The 12,598-nt window shown below is 44.4% G+C and overlaps 1 protein-coding gene across 3 annotated transcripts in view; it reads right to left on the reverse strand.

Annotated features, from left to right (window-relative positions):
- The window catches only part of CD82 (CD82 molecule), a 104,491-nt gene that overhangs the window by 21,112 nt on the left and 70,781 nt on the right, over nt 1-12,598 (reverse strand). For all 3 annotated transcript variants that reach the window (XM_084850663.1, XM_084850670.1, XM_084850678.1), the window contains exon 5: nt 11,112-11,186. In XM_084850663.1, the coding sequence (XP_084706789.1) occupies nt 11,112-11,186 (75 nt within the window). The remainder of the gene's footprint in view (nt 1-11,111; nt 11,187-12,598) is intronic.

The raw sequence follows: 12,598 nt of genomic DNA on the forward strand, positions 1-12,598 counted from the left end.
TGATGCTCCCCACCCACATTAAAGTCTAATGTTAAGTATCCTTGCCTAGGTATGGACCAGTGAATAACATGTGCTAGCCCCAGAATCTGCTTTTTAATGTTAAGGCTGAACCTTGGAATGTGTGAATTAGAATAGTGTACCCCAGTATAAGCAGAGCGCCTTTTCCTCATAACATAATTACAGCCTCTTCTCCCCTATCCCCCCAGACACAGCAGACCTTCCTGCTTAGATAAGTGACATGACTTTTAAATCGGTTGAGCCCTATCACCTGTAATTACGTACTGCCATAGATGACCTACTGCCTTTCTCAAATACGTAACAACCCACCAACCACATCCCTTATTTACTAGCTGCTATTGTGCATGGTCCCCTTCATGGATCAAGACCTACAACACCTTCTAGAACTAACACCAAAAAAAGATGTCCTTTTCATCATAGGGGATTGGAATGCTAAAGTAGGAAGTCAAGAAATCACCGGGATAACAGGCAAGCATGGCCTTGGTGTACAAAATGAAGCAGGACAAAAGCTAATAGAGTTCTGTGAAGAGAACACGCTGATCCGAGCAAACACTCTTTTCCAACAGCACAAGAGGCGACTCTACACATGGACATCACCAGATCGTCAATATCGAAATCAGATTGATTATGTCCTTTGCAGCCAAAGATGGAGAAGCTCTATACAGTCAGTCAAAACAAGACCTGGAGCTGACTGTGGCTCAGATCATGAGCTGCTTCTTGCAAAATTTCGGCTGAAATTGAAGAATGTAGGGAAAACCACTAAACCATTCCGGTATGACCTAAATCATATCCCTTATGAATATACAGTGGAGGTGAGGAATAGATTTAAGGGATTAGACCTGATAGACAGAATGCCTGAGGAACTATGGACGGAGGTCCGTAACATTGTTCAGGAGGCAGCAACGAAATCCATCCCAAAGAAAAAGAAATGCAAGAAAGCCAAGTGGCTGTCTGATGAGGCTTTACAAGCAGCTGAGGAAAGAAGGGAAGCGTAAAGCAAGGGAGAAAGGGTAAGATATATCCAACTGAATGCAGAGTTCCAGAGAATAGCAAGGAGAGACAAGAAGGCCTTCTTCAATGAACAATGCAAAGAAATCGAGGAAAACAACAGAATGGGAAAGACTAGAGATCTCTTCAAGAAAATCGGAGATCTCAAGGGAACGTTTTGTGCAAAGACTGGCATGATAAAGGACAAAGAAGGCAGGGACCTAACAGAAGCAGATGAGATTAAGAAGAGGTGGCAAGAATACACAGAAGAACTATACAGGAAAGATCTGAATGTCCCTGATAGCCATGATAGTGCAGCCACTGAACTTGAGCCGGACATCCTCGAGAGTGAAGTCAAGTGAGCCTTAGGAAGCATTACTGACAACAAAGCTAGCGGAGATGACAGTATTCCAGCTGAGCTATTTCAAATCCTAAAAGATGATGCTGTTAAAGTGCTGTACTCAATATGCCAACAAATTTGGAACACTCAACAGTGGCCGCAAGACTGGAAAAGGTCAGTTTACATTCCAATTCCAAAGAAGGGCAGTGCCAAAGAGTGTTCAAACTACCGCACAATTGCGCTCATTTCACATGCCAACAAGGTGATGCACAAAATCCTACAAGCTAGGCTTCAGCAGTATGCGAACTGAGAACTACCGGAAGTACAAGCTGGGTTTCGAAGAGGCAGAGGAACTAGAGATCAAATCGCCAACATTCGCTGGATCATGGAGAAAGCAAGAGAATTCCAGAAAAAGTCTATTTCTGCTTCATTGAGTACTCTAAAGCCTTTGATTGTGTGGATCACAACAAACTGTGGCAAATTCTTAAAGTGATGGGAGTACCAGACCACCTTACCTGTCTCCTGAGAAACCTGTACAAGGGACAAGAAGCAACAGTAAGAACCAGACATGGAACAACCGATTGGTTCAAAATTGGGAAAGGAGTACGACAAGGCTGCATATTGTCACCCAGCTTATTTAACTAATATACAGAGTACATCATGACAAACGCCGGGTTGGATGAATCACAGGTTGGAATTAAGATTGCTGGGAGAATTATCAACAACCTCCGATATGCAGATGATACCACCCTAATGGCAGAAAGCGAAGAGGATCTCAAGAGCCTCTTGTTGAGGGTGAAAGAGGAGAGTGCAAAAGCTGGTTTGAAACTCAACATTAAAAAAACTAAGATCATGGCATCTGGCCCCATCACTTCCTGGCATATAGAAAGGGAAGAAATGGAAGCTGCGACAGATTTTATTTTCTTGGGCTCCAAGATCACCGCAGACGGTGACTGTAGCCATGAAATTAAAAAGACACTTGCTCCTTGGGAGGAAAGCTATGGCAAACCTAGACAGCATAGTAAGAAGCAGAGACATCATCTTGCCGTCAAAGGTCCATCTAATCAAAGCTATGGTTTTCCCAGTAGTAATGTATGGCTGTGAGAGCTGGACTATAAGGAAGGCTGAGCGCCGAAGAATTGATGCTTTCAAACTGTGGTGCTGGAGAAGACTCTTACGAGTCCCCTGGACTGCAAGGAGGTCAAATCAGTCCATCCTAAAGGAAATCAACCCTGAGTGCTCATTGGAAGGACAGATACTGAAGCTGAAGCTCCAATATTTTGGCCACCTAATGCGAAGAGAAAAGTCACTGGAAAAGTCACTGATGCTGGGAAAGACTGAAGGCAAAAGGAGAAGGGGACGGCAGAGGATGAGATGGCTAGACAGCATCACCGATGCAATGAATATGAACTTGAGCACACTCCGGGAGACAGCGCAGGACAGGAAGGCCTGGCGTGCTGTGGTCCATGGGGTCACGAGGAGTCGGACACAACGTAACGACCGAACAACAATTGTGCATGGTGGATTAAATGATCTGTAGTTATTAGTTTAAAAAATAATAATACCACAAGGCTCTTTTAAAAAATAGCTGGTTAAAATGAAATCTGAATATAAAGCATGTTATACATACAGTTCTCCTAAAAAAAAAAGAAGTGAATCCACAGCCATCTATCAAACACAATGAAATGCCATTGTTTAATGTTACATGTATGAGCACTGTGCCTGTATGTTCCCTCCATGTGCTCAGAGCTATTCCCACATATTAGCAATTTCCTAAAACTTCATATAGGATCTGAAGTGCATTCTAGTTTTGCTTTCAGTTTAAACTGGAACAACAGGTCACAGCAACAAATATAAATTGTGCCTCAGGATTTTGAGATTCCACCAGCAAGATATTATTTAATGGGTCGCTTTGAGGGAGGGAAGTGCTAGTGACGTGGGTCTGTAGGAAGTGGAGCAAAGAAATTAGACTTGAGGTAACAAGGAAGCATAAAACAGCACAAATTTAATACTGAGAGTGGAGCAGTAACCGCTGACTGTTCTAGTGGCATCTCAAAGACAAGGAAGAACAGAGGCATGTTAATGCTGGAGCACCTAACCCTAAGGATACATATTGATGGCAGTTCACCAGCATGGCAAAGATGAGAGTGAGAAGGAAGTATAAGCAACTGAGAGCAAGTCCTTCCTGCAATACAGAGTTTCTACAGGATACTGCCAACAGCTAGAGGTATCGGAAGACGTTAGCCAGCTTCCTTTTTCCCAGTTCATGTTACTGAGTAAGTAGCAGAGGATTTCTGTTGCGTGAGCACAGCAAGTATCAAGTTGGCAAAACACAAACTCACCTCCTGAGCTATGTATGATACAGGCATCTGAGTTACTGTCTGGCAGCCCCAATTCCGGAGTCAGACAAATGTTTCCCAATTCCCCTCCTTGACGAGGGTTTGTGCACCATGGAGGTCAAAAGTTTCCATTTAAAATTACCTCACTAGACTACAAGTCAAACTTGAGAAACTCCAATTTCCCCTTTTCTATTTCTGCTTCATTTACTAGTGGTAAAGACATGGGATCCACAGAGGGCAAACAATGAAAAGGGATTATCAGAACAAACACTACAGAATTTACAGGCAAACATAAAAAGGAACAATGTACACAATGTGTTTCTGTGTTAGCTTACACGGAACATCACATTCAACCCACAGTTGAAAAACAAAAACACACAAAATAGCATGGGTTTCAGGGTGGGACAGGGCTGAGAATTATCAGGATGTGTGGGAATCTAACCGTTCCCTTCTCTGCTGTTGTCTTGAGGAATATCCCTCCTCTGAAGCTGGAATTCGTATTGGGAGGACACCCCCCCCCCGCCACCGCCCCTCCATACCTGCTGTGGTCCTGATAATTGTCAGCCCCACCTCTCCAAGCTGGCGCCATTCATTTTAAGAAACGCACACATCTGCATGTTAAATGCAAAGACACATTTAACATCATGTGTAGTTTGGCCCAGAGTATGAGAAAGTTTATGAAGAGTGCCTTCTGAGAAAGCTAAAGATAGGATGATGCAGAGGGATGCACAAGTGACAGTATTTTCTCCCATACATGCTGGTCCTCAGAACAGGGAATGGCCCGAGGAAAATGCACCAGGAGGAGAATTCACAGCAGCTTCAAACTGTATTTTACAGGGCATGGTGGTACCAAATGCATTTCCACCAGACAACTTCAGCTAATGGAAATACTCAGCACAAATTGAACTTCAAGTAGTGATGTGCTGTGATAGAAGTGTTAGGCTTTGACTGGAGGGACCTGGGTTCAAATGCCAGCTTAACCATAAAGATCACTAGGTGAGATAATCCCCATTTATGTGGCTTTAAACCAGAGGTGGGAAATCTGTGGTGCTCCAGATGTTTTGTCCTACAACTCCCATCCGCCCTAGCCAGCACAGCCTATGGTGAGGGATGATGGGAGTCATATTCATTTATTACATTTCTATGCTGCCCAATAGCTGAAGCTCCCAGGGCAGTGTAGTATAGTGGTGAGAGTGTTGGACTGGGAGCTGGGATATCCGGGTTCTAGTCCCCACTCAGCCATGGAAGCTCACTGGGTGACTTTGGGCCAGTCACAGACTCTCAGCCCAACCTACCTCACAGGGTTGTTGTTGTGAGGATAAAATGGAGAGGAGGAGGAGGATAATGTAAGCCGCCTTGGGTTCCTTGCAAGAGGAAAAAAGGCAGGGTATAAATGCAATAAATAAATAAATAAATAATGCTACACAAGAGCTGAAGCTCTCAGGGCAGTTCACAACTGTTAAAGCCACAAAATACAACAAGATGACAAAAGAGTAAAAAACAACTTTTAAAAGATTAAAACTACAATATAAAACCAAAGTACAAATCAGCAGCAGTACAGAGATCTAAAAGTACAATAACGGATTTAAAACAGTAACAACTGAGAAATAAAACGTCTGAGAGAATAAAAAGGTCTTCATCTGGAACTAAAAAGACCACAATGTAGGCACCTGGTGAGCCTCTTTGGGGAGGTCATCCCACAGCTGGGGTGCCACAACTGAGAAGGCCCTCTCCTTAGTAGCCACGCACTTCACTTCATTTGAAAGGGGCACCCAGAGGAGATGTAGGCCAAAACATCTAGAATTTAAACACTCTCCAAAGCTCTTTGGAAAAGTCTTAAACTCAGGAAGAGCTAAAGGTTTACAGAAACCCAACAGAGGAACCTGGAATACGTTAGGTCTGTCTACTGACTCAATGCAGTTGGAAGGTATGCCACTTTAAACACAAGTCTTAGTCTATAGGTGTTAAAAAAAACCAAATGCCAGATATGACCCTCAGACAAAGACAGCATATGCATGAAAGCTAGAATTTAATTATGACACAAACCAATGGGAAGTTCTATTTTCCCCATACTAAATGCAGAACTATGGAATACTGTGAGTCAGACCAGTGGAAGAGAAGGGGAATAAGGGGGCTCTGCTTTCCCTCCCAGCAGCTAGATTTTAGCTGGAAGTGGGCCCACCCTCATCATCCAGAAACATGTGAGGAGAACAGATTGGTGTGCCAGACCCTTCCTGCCAAGAAGAGCTCTGTGAAATTTCCAAAGATACTTCCCCACTATATGCAGCAGAAGAAAAACAAGACTTCATGACTGACCTCTGTTGCTAGAGCAACCCTGCAGCAACATCTCCACACATAAGCTTCCATCTTTACCACATGGAGGAAAATATGACACGCTAAAGTCAAAACCTCCACAGAAACAAAGGGAAGGAGAGAACAGCCATAGAAGTTATTAAAAGGTACTGCACCCCAGAAAGCCAGAGAGCTGGAGGGGCAGAACATCTCTCTCAAAGATAAATAGCAGGAAGAGTTATTTATACTGAGGAAAATTCATTGTTGCTTCAGGGAATAACATGCCTGAAATAGAAAGGAGGCTTACAAAGCAACCCAAACCCCTTCAGACTCGGGTGAGGGGTGTGTGGGGGAGGTGCCTTTCTGACAGCATGACTGGGGGATCCATACCAGAAGCCCCCCTTACACCTATGGAAAGCTCCATGGGCATAACTGTACCACTGGTGGTCTGCCCCCTTCTCACACCTCTTGTCCTGGCCGATGTGCACTGGTAGGACTTTGGAAATGGCAGACTATCTGCCACTGCCCATCCCCTCCTCAATCTCACTTGGGATTGCTCTGTTAGCAATCTTTTACATTACAGCTTGTTTCAAAGGCAGGAGTTGCTCCCCTTAGCATTAAGGAAAGCTTTCTGGAATATTTTACCAGATTGATAGGTGGCTTAGCACAACAGCCTAAGCAGTTCACAATGAAGTGTGTTACATTAAGAAGAAAAATCTAAATATATATAACAACATAAAGCAGCCAGTTAAACCACATCGTAAGTTCAACCACTACCCAAGGTCATAAAAAAGTCACAGAAGATTATTATTAAACACTCAAGCAAATGAAAGACTTTACTCCACCACCAACCCTTCCCTGACTGCAGGGAGAGGCTCTGGTATGTCCATTTGGCAATTACATAAAGCCAGGATCACTGCATGCAAACTCTCCCATCTTTCACAGGTGGAACGCCCCAGCTCTCACACCAACAACTGCTGCTTGAGCTCCCTCGGCCCTGTCCACCCCCTCCCACTATTACATACCAGCGAAAGCTCTACTCCATGTGTGGCATTCTCGGTTAGTTCACCCTGTATTGGCCTCATCTCCATTGATTTGAAAGCCAAAAAGATGTTGGATTTTTATACTCAAAAGACATATTTATCTCAAAGTAGGCTCACATTTTGAAAGATAACTTTGCAGCTGCAGGTGTGAAATAGCAGCCTGTGTTCTACACAGTACTCTTACTGTCCATGTGGCATGCATGAGCATTTCAGCCAAGATGTACTCCACTTCTCATTCAGAAATGTGACTTCTAGTAAGACCATAAGAGGCATCCCAACCAAAAGACAAAAATAGAAACAAGACAGAGATTAACCAGGGACAGCAGGGACTGGAAAATAGGGACTGCCCCTGGTAAACATTATGGTGCATATTATGAGAGGGAAGGGGTTAGAAAGCCTTATTCTCACATTTGTAACCTGCAGCGGTTAGCTCAACAACAAGGCATGGTTAATTGCTGTGTTGTTCAGCCCCTAAACATCCCAGAGCTCTGGCTTTGGATGACATGCTCAGCAACCTACAAAGGAGCCACTCATGGGTTGCTGATTAAAAGTGGAAGTGGCAGGCATGCAGGAGGCAGCACGCCTGCTCTCTCCTGCTCATCCCTGACAGCCCATGGGCTGCGGTGTCATGCGACCTGGCCCACTATGGACATTTCTGGGGCAGAGGGCCACTAATCACCAGGTCTGTGCAGCATGACATACCAGCAGGGAATATCTTATCGGGAATATACAGCTCTTGAAAACATCCCCCTAAACAGTGTACACCTCAGTTTAAGAGATTTGCTTTGAGTGATTAGTTCGTTATCCAGACTCTTGGGTGTTTAACAAAAATTGGCTGTTGAAAAGAAAATCTAATAAAAGTCTTCTTACACCCCTGCAATACTCAGCAAATACTCTGTGCTAACTGGTGTGCACCATCTGTCTTGGTTTCTATATCTATTGCTTTTGTGGGTTTTGTGTTCTAATTATTGCTGTTAGGTCCTGCTTTAAGACTGGTTGTGAGCAGCTTTGAAAATAGGATAAAAAGGTCCTAAGTAAAATAAAGTAAAATACTCTCTTTCCCCCTCAATTTTCTACCACTCTCTTCGGTGCTCATGAAGAAATTCTAAATTCTTGAAAAGGAACACATTCAGTCATAAGCCAGCCTTGCTTAGTTTGTGACCAATATTTTGTTTGCAGTTCTGAAATTTCTGCTATTACAAGTTAGCAGAGACTATCAGTGTATCAGCTGATGGTTTACATGGAAAGCACTGTTTCCACCCACCATGGGTGGAACTGCATACTAAAATCAGAGTACTAGTTTTTCCTGTTTTGTAAAACCACATGGCACAGTAGTCTTTTACAAACCCAGCCTAAAGCAGCCTTTTCCAACCTGGTGCCTTCCCCCAGAATCCCCCAGCCAGCTCTGGCTGGAGAACTCTAGGAATTGTAGTCCAACGCTTCTGGAGGGCACCAGGTTGGAAAAGGCTGGCCTAGAGGCTCCATGGAAGATTTCAGAAATCACAGTTACTACTCCAGAGCAGTTAACAAGAAGTATAGGACAGAATAATATAGATTTTGTATGACAGATTTAAGATCACTAATAAGCAAGTAGCAGAAAGTGGGCAAAGAGGTCTCGGCATTAAAAGTATATCAAGTCCTACATGCCATGTCGGAACCGAACTAAAGATAATAATAATGAGTTTTAAAAGGTTTTGCACTGAAATGGCATCATGAAGTTTTATTTTATTGATTGATTGATTGATTGAATTTCTTAATCGTCCATCTGGCCAGTCACCCGGCCACTCGGGGCAATGTAAAGCAATACAAACAGTTTTAAAACAATAAAATTCTACTTTAAAACATAATATTTCTAAAAATACCCTAACCCACCCCAAATGCCTGCCTGAACAACCACATTTTTAATGTGTGGCGGAAGCTCATTAAAGAGGGGACATGGCGGAGTTCCCTAGGGAGGGAGTTCCACAGAGTGGGGGCCACCACAGAGAAGGCCCTCTCCCTCATCCTCACCAGCCTAGCTGTCCTGGCTGATGGGACAGAGAGAAGGCCATCCGAGGCTGATCTTGTTGAGTGGTCTGTTCAGTGTTGCTGGAGGCGCTCCTTAAGATAGGCTGGGCAGGAACCATATAGAGTTTTAAAGGTCAAAACCAACGCCTTGAATTTAGCCCAGAAAACAACTAGTAACCAGTGCAACTCCTTCAGCACCAGAGTGATCATGCTGCCTTTAATCAGGTGAGCCACTGTGTTCTGTACCAGCTGCAGCTTCCAAACCGTCCTCAAGGGTAACCCCACATAGAGCGCATTACAGTAGGCTAGACGGGAGGAGACCAGGGCATGTACTACCGATGGGAGCGGATGGTCGGGAAGGTAGGGGCACAGCCGCCATATCAGATGGAGTTGGTACAGTGCTGTCTGGCTCATAGTTGACACCTGAACCTCCATGGATAGCTGGGAGTCTAAAATGACCCCCAGGCTGCGGACCTGGTCTTTCAAGGGTAGCCATACCCCATTCAACACCAGGTCAACATCCCCCAACCTCCTCTTGTCTCCCACCAAAAGTACCTCGGTCTTGTCAGGGTTCAGCTTCAGCTTATTCCTCCCCATCCATCCACTCACCATCTCCAGACATTTGGACAGGGATTCTACGGCCAACCTTGGTGAAGATTTAAACGAGAGGTAGAGCTGCGTGTCATCCGCATATTGATGACACCACACCCCAAACCTCCTGATGATAGCCCCCAGCAGCTTTGCATAGATGTTAAATAGCATCAGAGAGAGGATGGAACCCTGTGGCACCCCACAAGTGAGCAGCCACGGGTCCAAAACCTCCTCTCCCAGTGCTACCCTCTGGTATCTGCCAGAGAGGAAGGATGGGAACCACCATAATACAGTGTCTCCAATGCCTTGTATCAAAAGCCGCTGTGAGGTCGAGGAGAACAAGGAAGGAGCATTCGCCCCTATCCAAAGCCCTCCTCATATCATCCACCAAGGCGACCAAGGCCGTTTCTGTCCCATGCCCAGGCCTGAAGCCTGATTGAAATGGATCTAGATAATCGGCTTCTTCCAAGTGTGCCCTCAACTGCATCGCCACCACCCGCTCAATCACCTTGCCCCAAAATGGCAGATTTGAAACTGGGCGAAAGTTGTTCAAAACTTGGCGATCCAACAAGGGCTTTTTTAAAAACGGTCTTATCACTGCCTCCTTGAGAGCTGATGGAATCACTCCCTCCTCCCTCATCCAGTCTCTCTCTGCAGCTCATAATGCAGAGTTCCATTTCCTTTCCCACCATCCACAGTCAATCACTGTTTATTCATCCTTACATTTATAACAGTGCATGGTGATGTTACAAGCAAGGGAAATGCATTATTTAATTCACCTACTGAAAAACCTAATACTGCATTGCCTGGTGGTTGTAATCATGATAATTGTGACGGAGGATGAGTAGATCATATTATTATTTTATTTTTATTATATATTATCATTATTATCATTATCATCATTAAAATTTCTTAGATACCTTTCTAAAAAAAGACACAGGGCATCCTACAACAAAATTTAAAACAGACAAAAATGTAAAACAATTTAAAACAGCCAAAAACAATTAACAGTAAAATACCACAACCTGATAAAACAACTAACGTTAAAAAGGCCCATCATATACAGTCAAGTGCCTGGGAACAGAGGAAAGTCTTAAGCTGATGCCAAAAAGATTACAATATTGGCACTAGGCAGACTTCACTGGGGAGACCATTCCACAATTGTGGGGCCACCACCGGAAAGACTCTCTCCCTTGTTGCCCCCTCCCTCAGAGAAGGCACTTGGAGAAGGGCTCAGATGTTGATCATAGCATATGGGTAAGTTCAGATAGATAGATAGATAGATAGATAGATAGATAGATAGATAGATAGATATTTTTAATGGAACTGTGACCTCATAGTGGCATTTGCTTAAAGACTGCATATATAAAACTTGTTTTTGAGAACTTGTTCAGAGAGGCATCTCAGTTCTGCATCAGGACACACAGAAAGCCTTTTACAAGTGCCAGCTCAACAAAAATAAGAGGCAGGAAGAGCGAGTAAAGAGTAACTTACTGCATTCCGCTGGAAGTAGATAAGCAGGCCGGCAGCTATCTGCGCTATCAGAATCAGCAACAGGCAAGTGAAGTACTAAACAGGAAATAAAGGGCTTCATTAACATTTCGCACTGTGGACATCACCTCACAAGTAAAGATATTTGTGGGGGGGGGCATTATATGGAATGGAACAAACAGTAAGAAGGTACAACTTTGCATCCGCTTTGCTTTCTCTTCAGGAGCACAGAACACCTTTGCCAATGTATCAAAATGAGATTTATTATATGGAATGGAACAAACAGTAAGAAGGTACAGCTTTGCATCCACTTTGCTTTCTCTTCAGGAGCACAGAACACCTTTGCCAATGTATCAAAATGAGATTTATTTCCAGTTTTTGCCTGCTCAGTAAGTGCAATGAGATTACAGGGTCTGATAAACTGGCTTCTGTCAGGTGTTTCACAACAGGAACTCAGCACAGATTTATACAGGATAGCTGAATAGGCTGGAAGTAGTGCAAGAGTATTGCCTGACCCTTCCTGACCAGTATTAAATTGCAGCACACCTCCGAACGGGGGCCCCCAACATGGCACCCTTGGGTGCCATAGCAGCAGGTACCTCCAAGGGTGCCCATGAAGCTCTCCACTCCTTGCCCCTTTCAAAACATGTTTAAAAAAAAATCTTGAAAAATGGTAGGGGAGTCTTCTTTCTCTCCCTTTCTAGCCTTGCTATTTCCAGCCCCGCCGCCTCTTTAGCTCACTGTTTCTCCCCCTCCTAGCCTCTAGCCTTGCTCTTTCTCTACCCTTTTGCCTTGCTGTTTCTCCCCCCTCCCAGCCTCTAGCCTTGTGCTTTCTCTATTCTTTTGCCTTGCTGTTTGTTCCCTCTCCCAGCCTCTAGCCTTGCTCTTTCTCTCCCTATCACAACTCTGCCTTGCTGTTTCTCTCCCCCTCCCAGCCTCTAGCCTCACTACTTCTCCCTCCCTCCACCACCTATTTAGCTCACTTTTGACTAGCCAGGCCCCCACAGCAGCCATTATGTGACTAGCCACATCCTCCATGGTAGCCATTTTGTGGTGCACAGCAGTTTCTCAAATTCCCAAATGTGCCCACGGGTCCAAAAAGGTTGGGGACCCCAGCCTCAGAAGCTTCCCCAACTACACAGGGGTCTCTCTTTCACTCTGCAAAAGACAGGGAGGGCAGCTGTCAGGCTGAGAGAAGCATGCAGAAGACAGCCAGCACTGGGACTGTGGCTCACCTCCTCTCCTTAAAGGGTGCCTGCAGAGCAGACAGAAAGGTCACTGTCGTAACACTGGGCACCTCATGATACATAGGGGAGATGCAAAAATCATTTTTATTTTCCTCATCTCTTTTAGAAAAGAAAAAAAGGAACACTTCCAAGGTGGCAAGCACAAACATATAAAGCAGGTTTCTTTAAAAGAAAAAGGAAAAAAAGAACAACCGACCAGCACATGGTCAATAAACAGCCAATGAGAACCAAAGCAGGGAGCCA

Source organism: Heloderma suspectum, chromosome 1, assembly GCF_057233095.1.
Source record: "Heloderma suspectum isolate Gila_16-S chromosome 1, 16-S_ref, whole genome shotgun sequence".
Taxonomy (NCBI): domain Eukaryota; kingdom Metazoa; phylum Chordata; class Lepidosauria; order Squamata; family Helodermatidae; genus Heloderma; species Heloderma suspectum.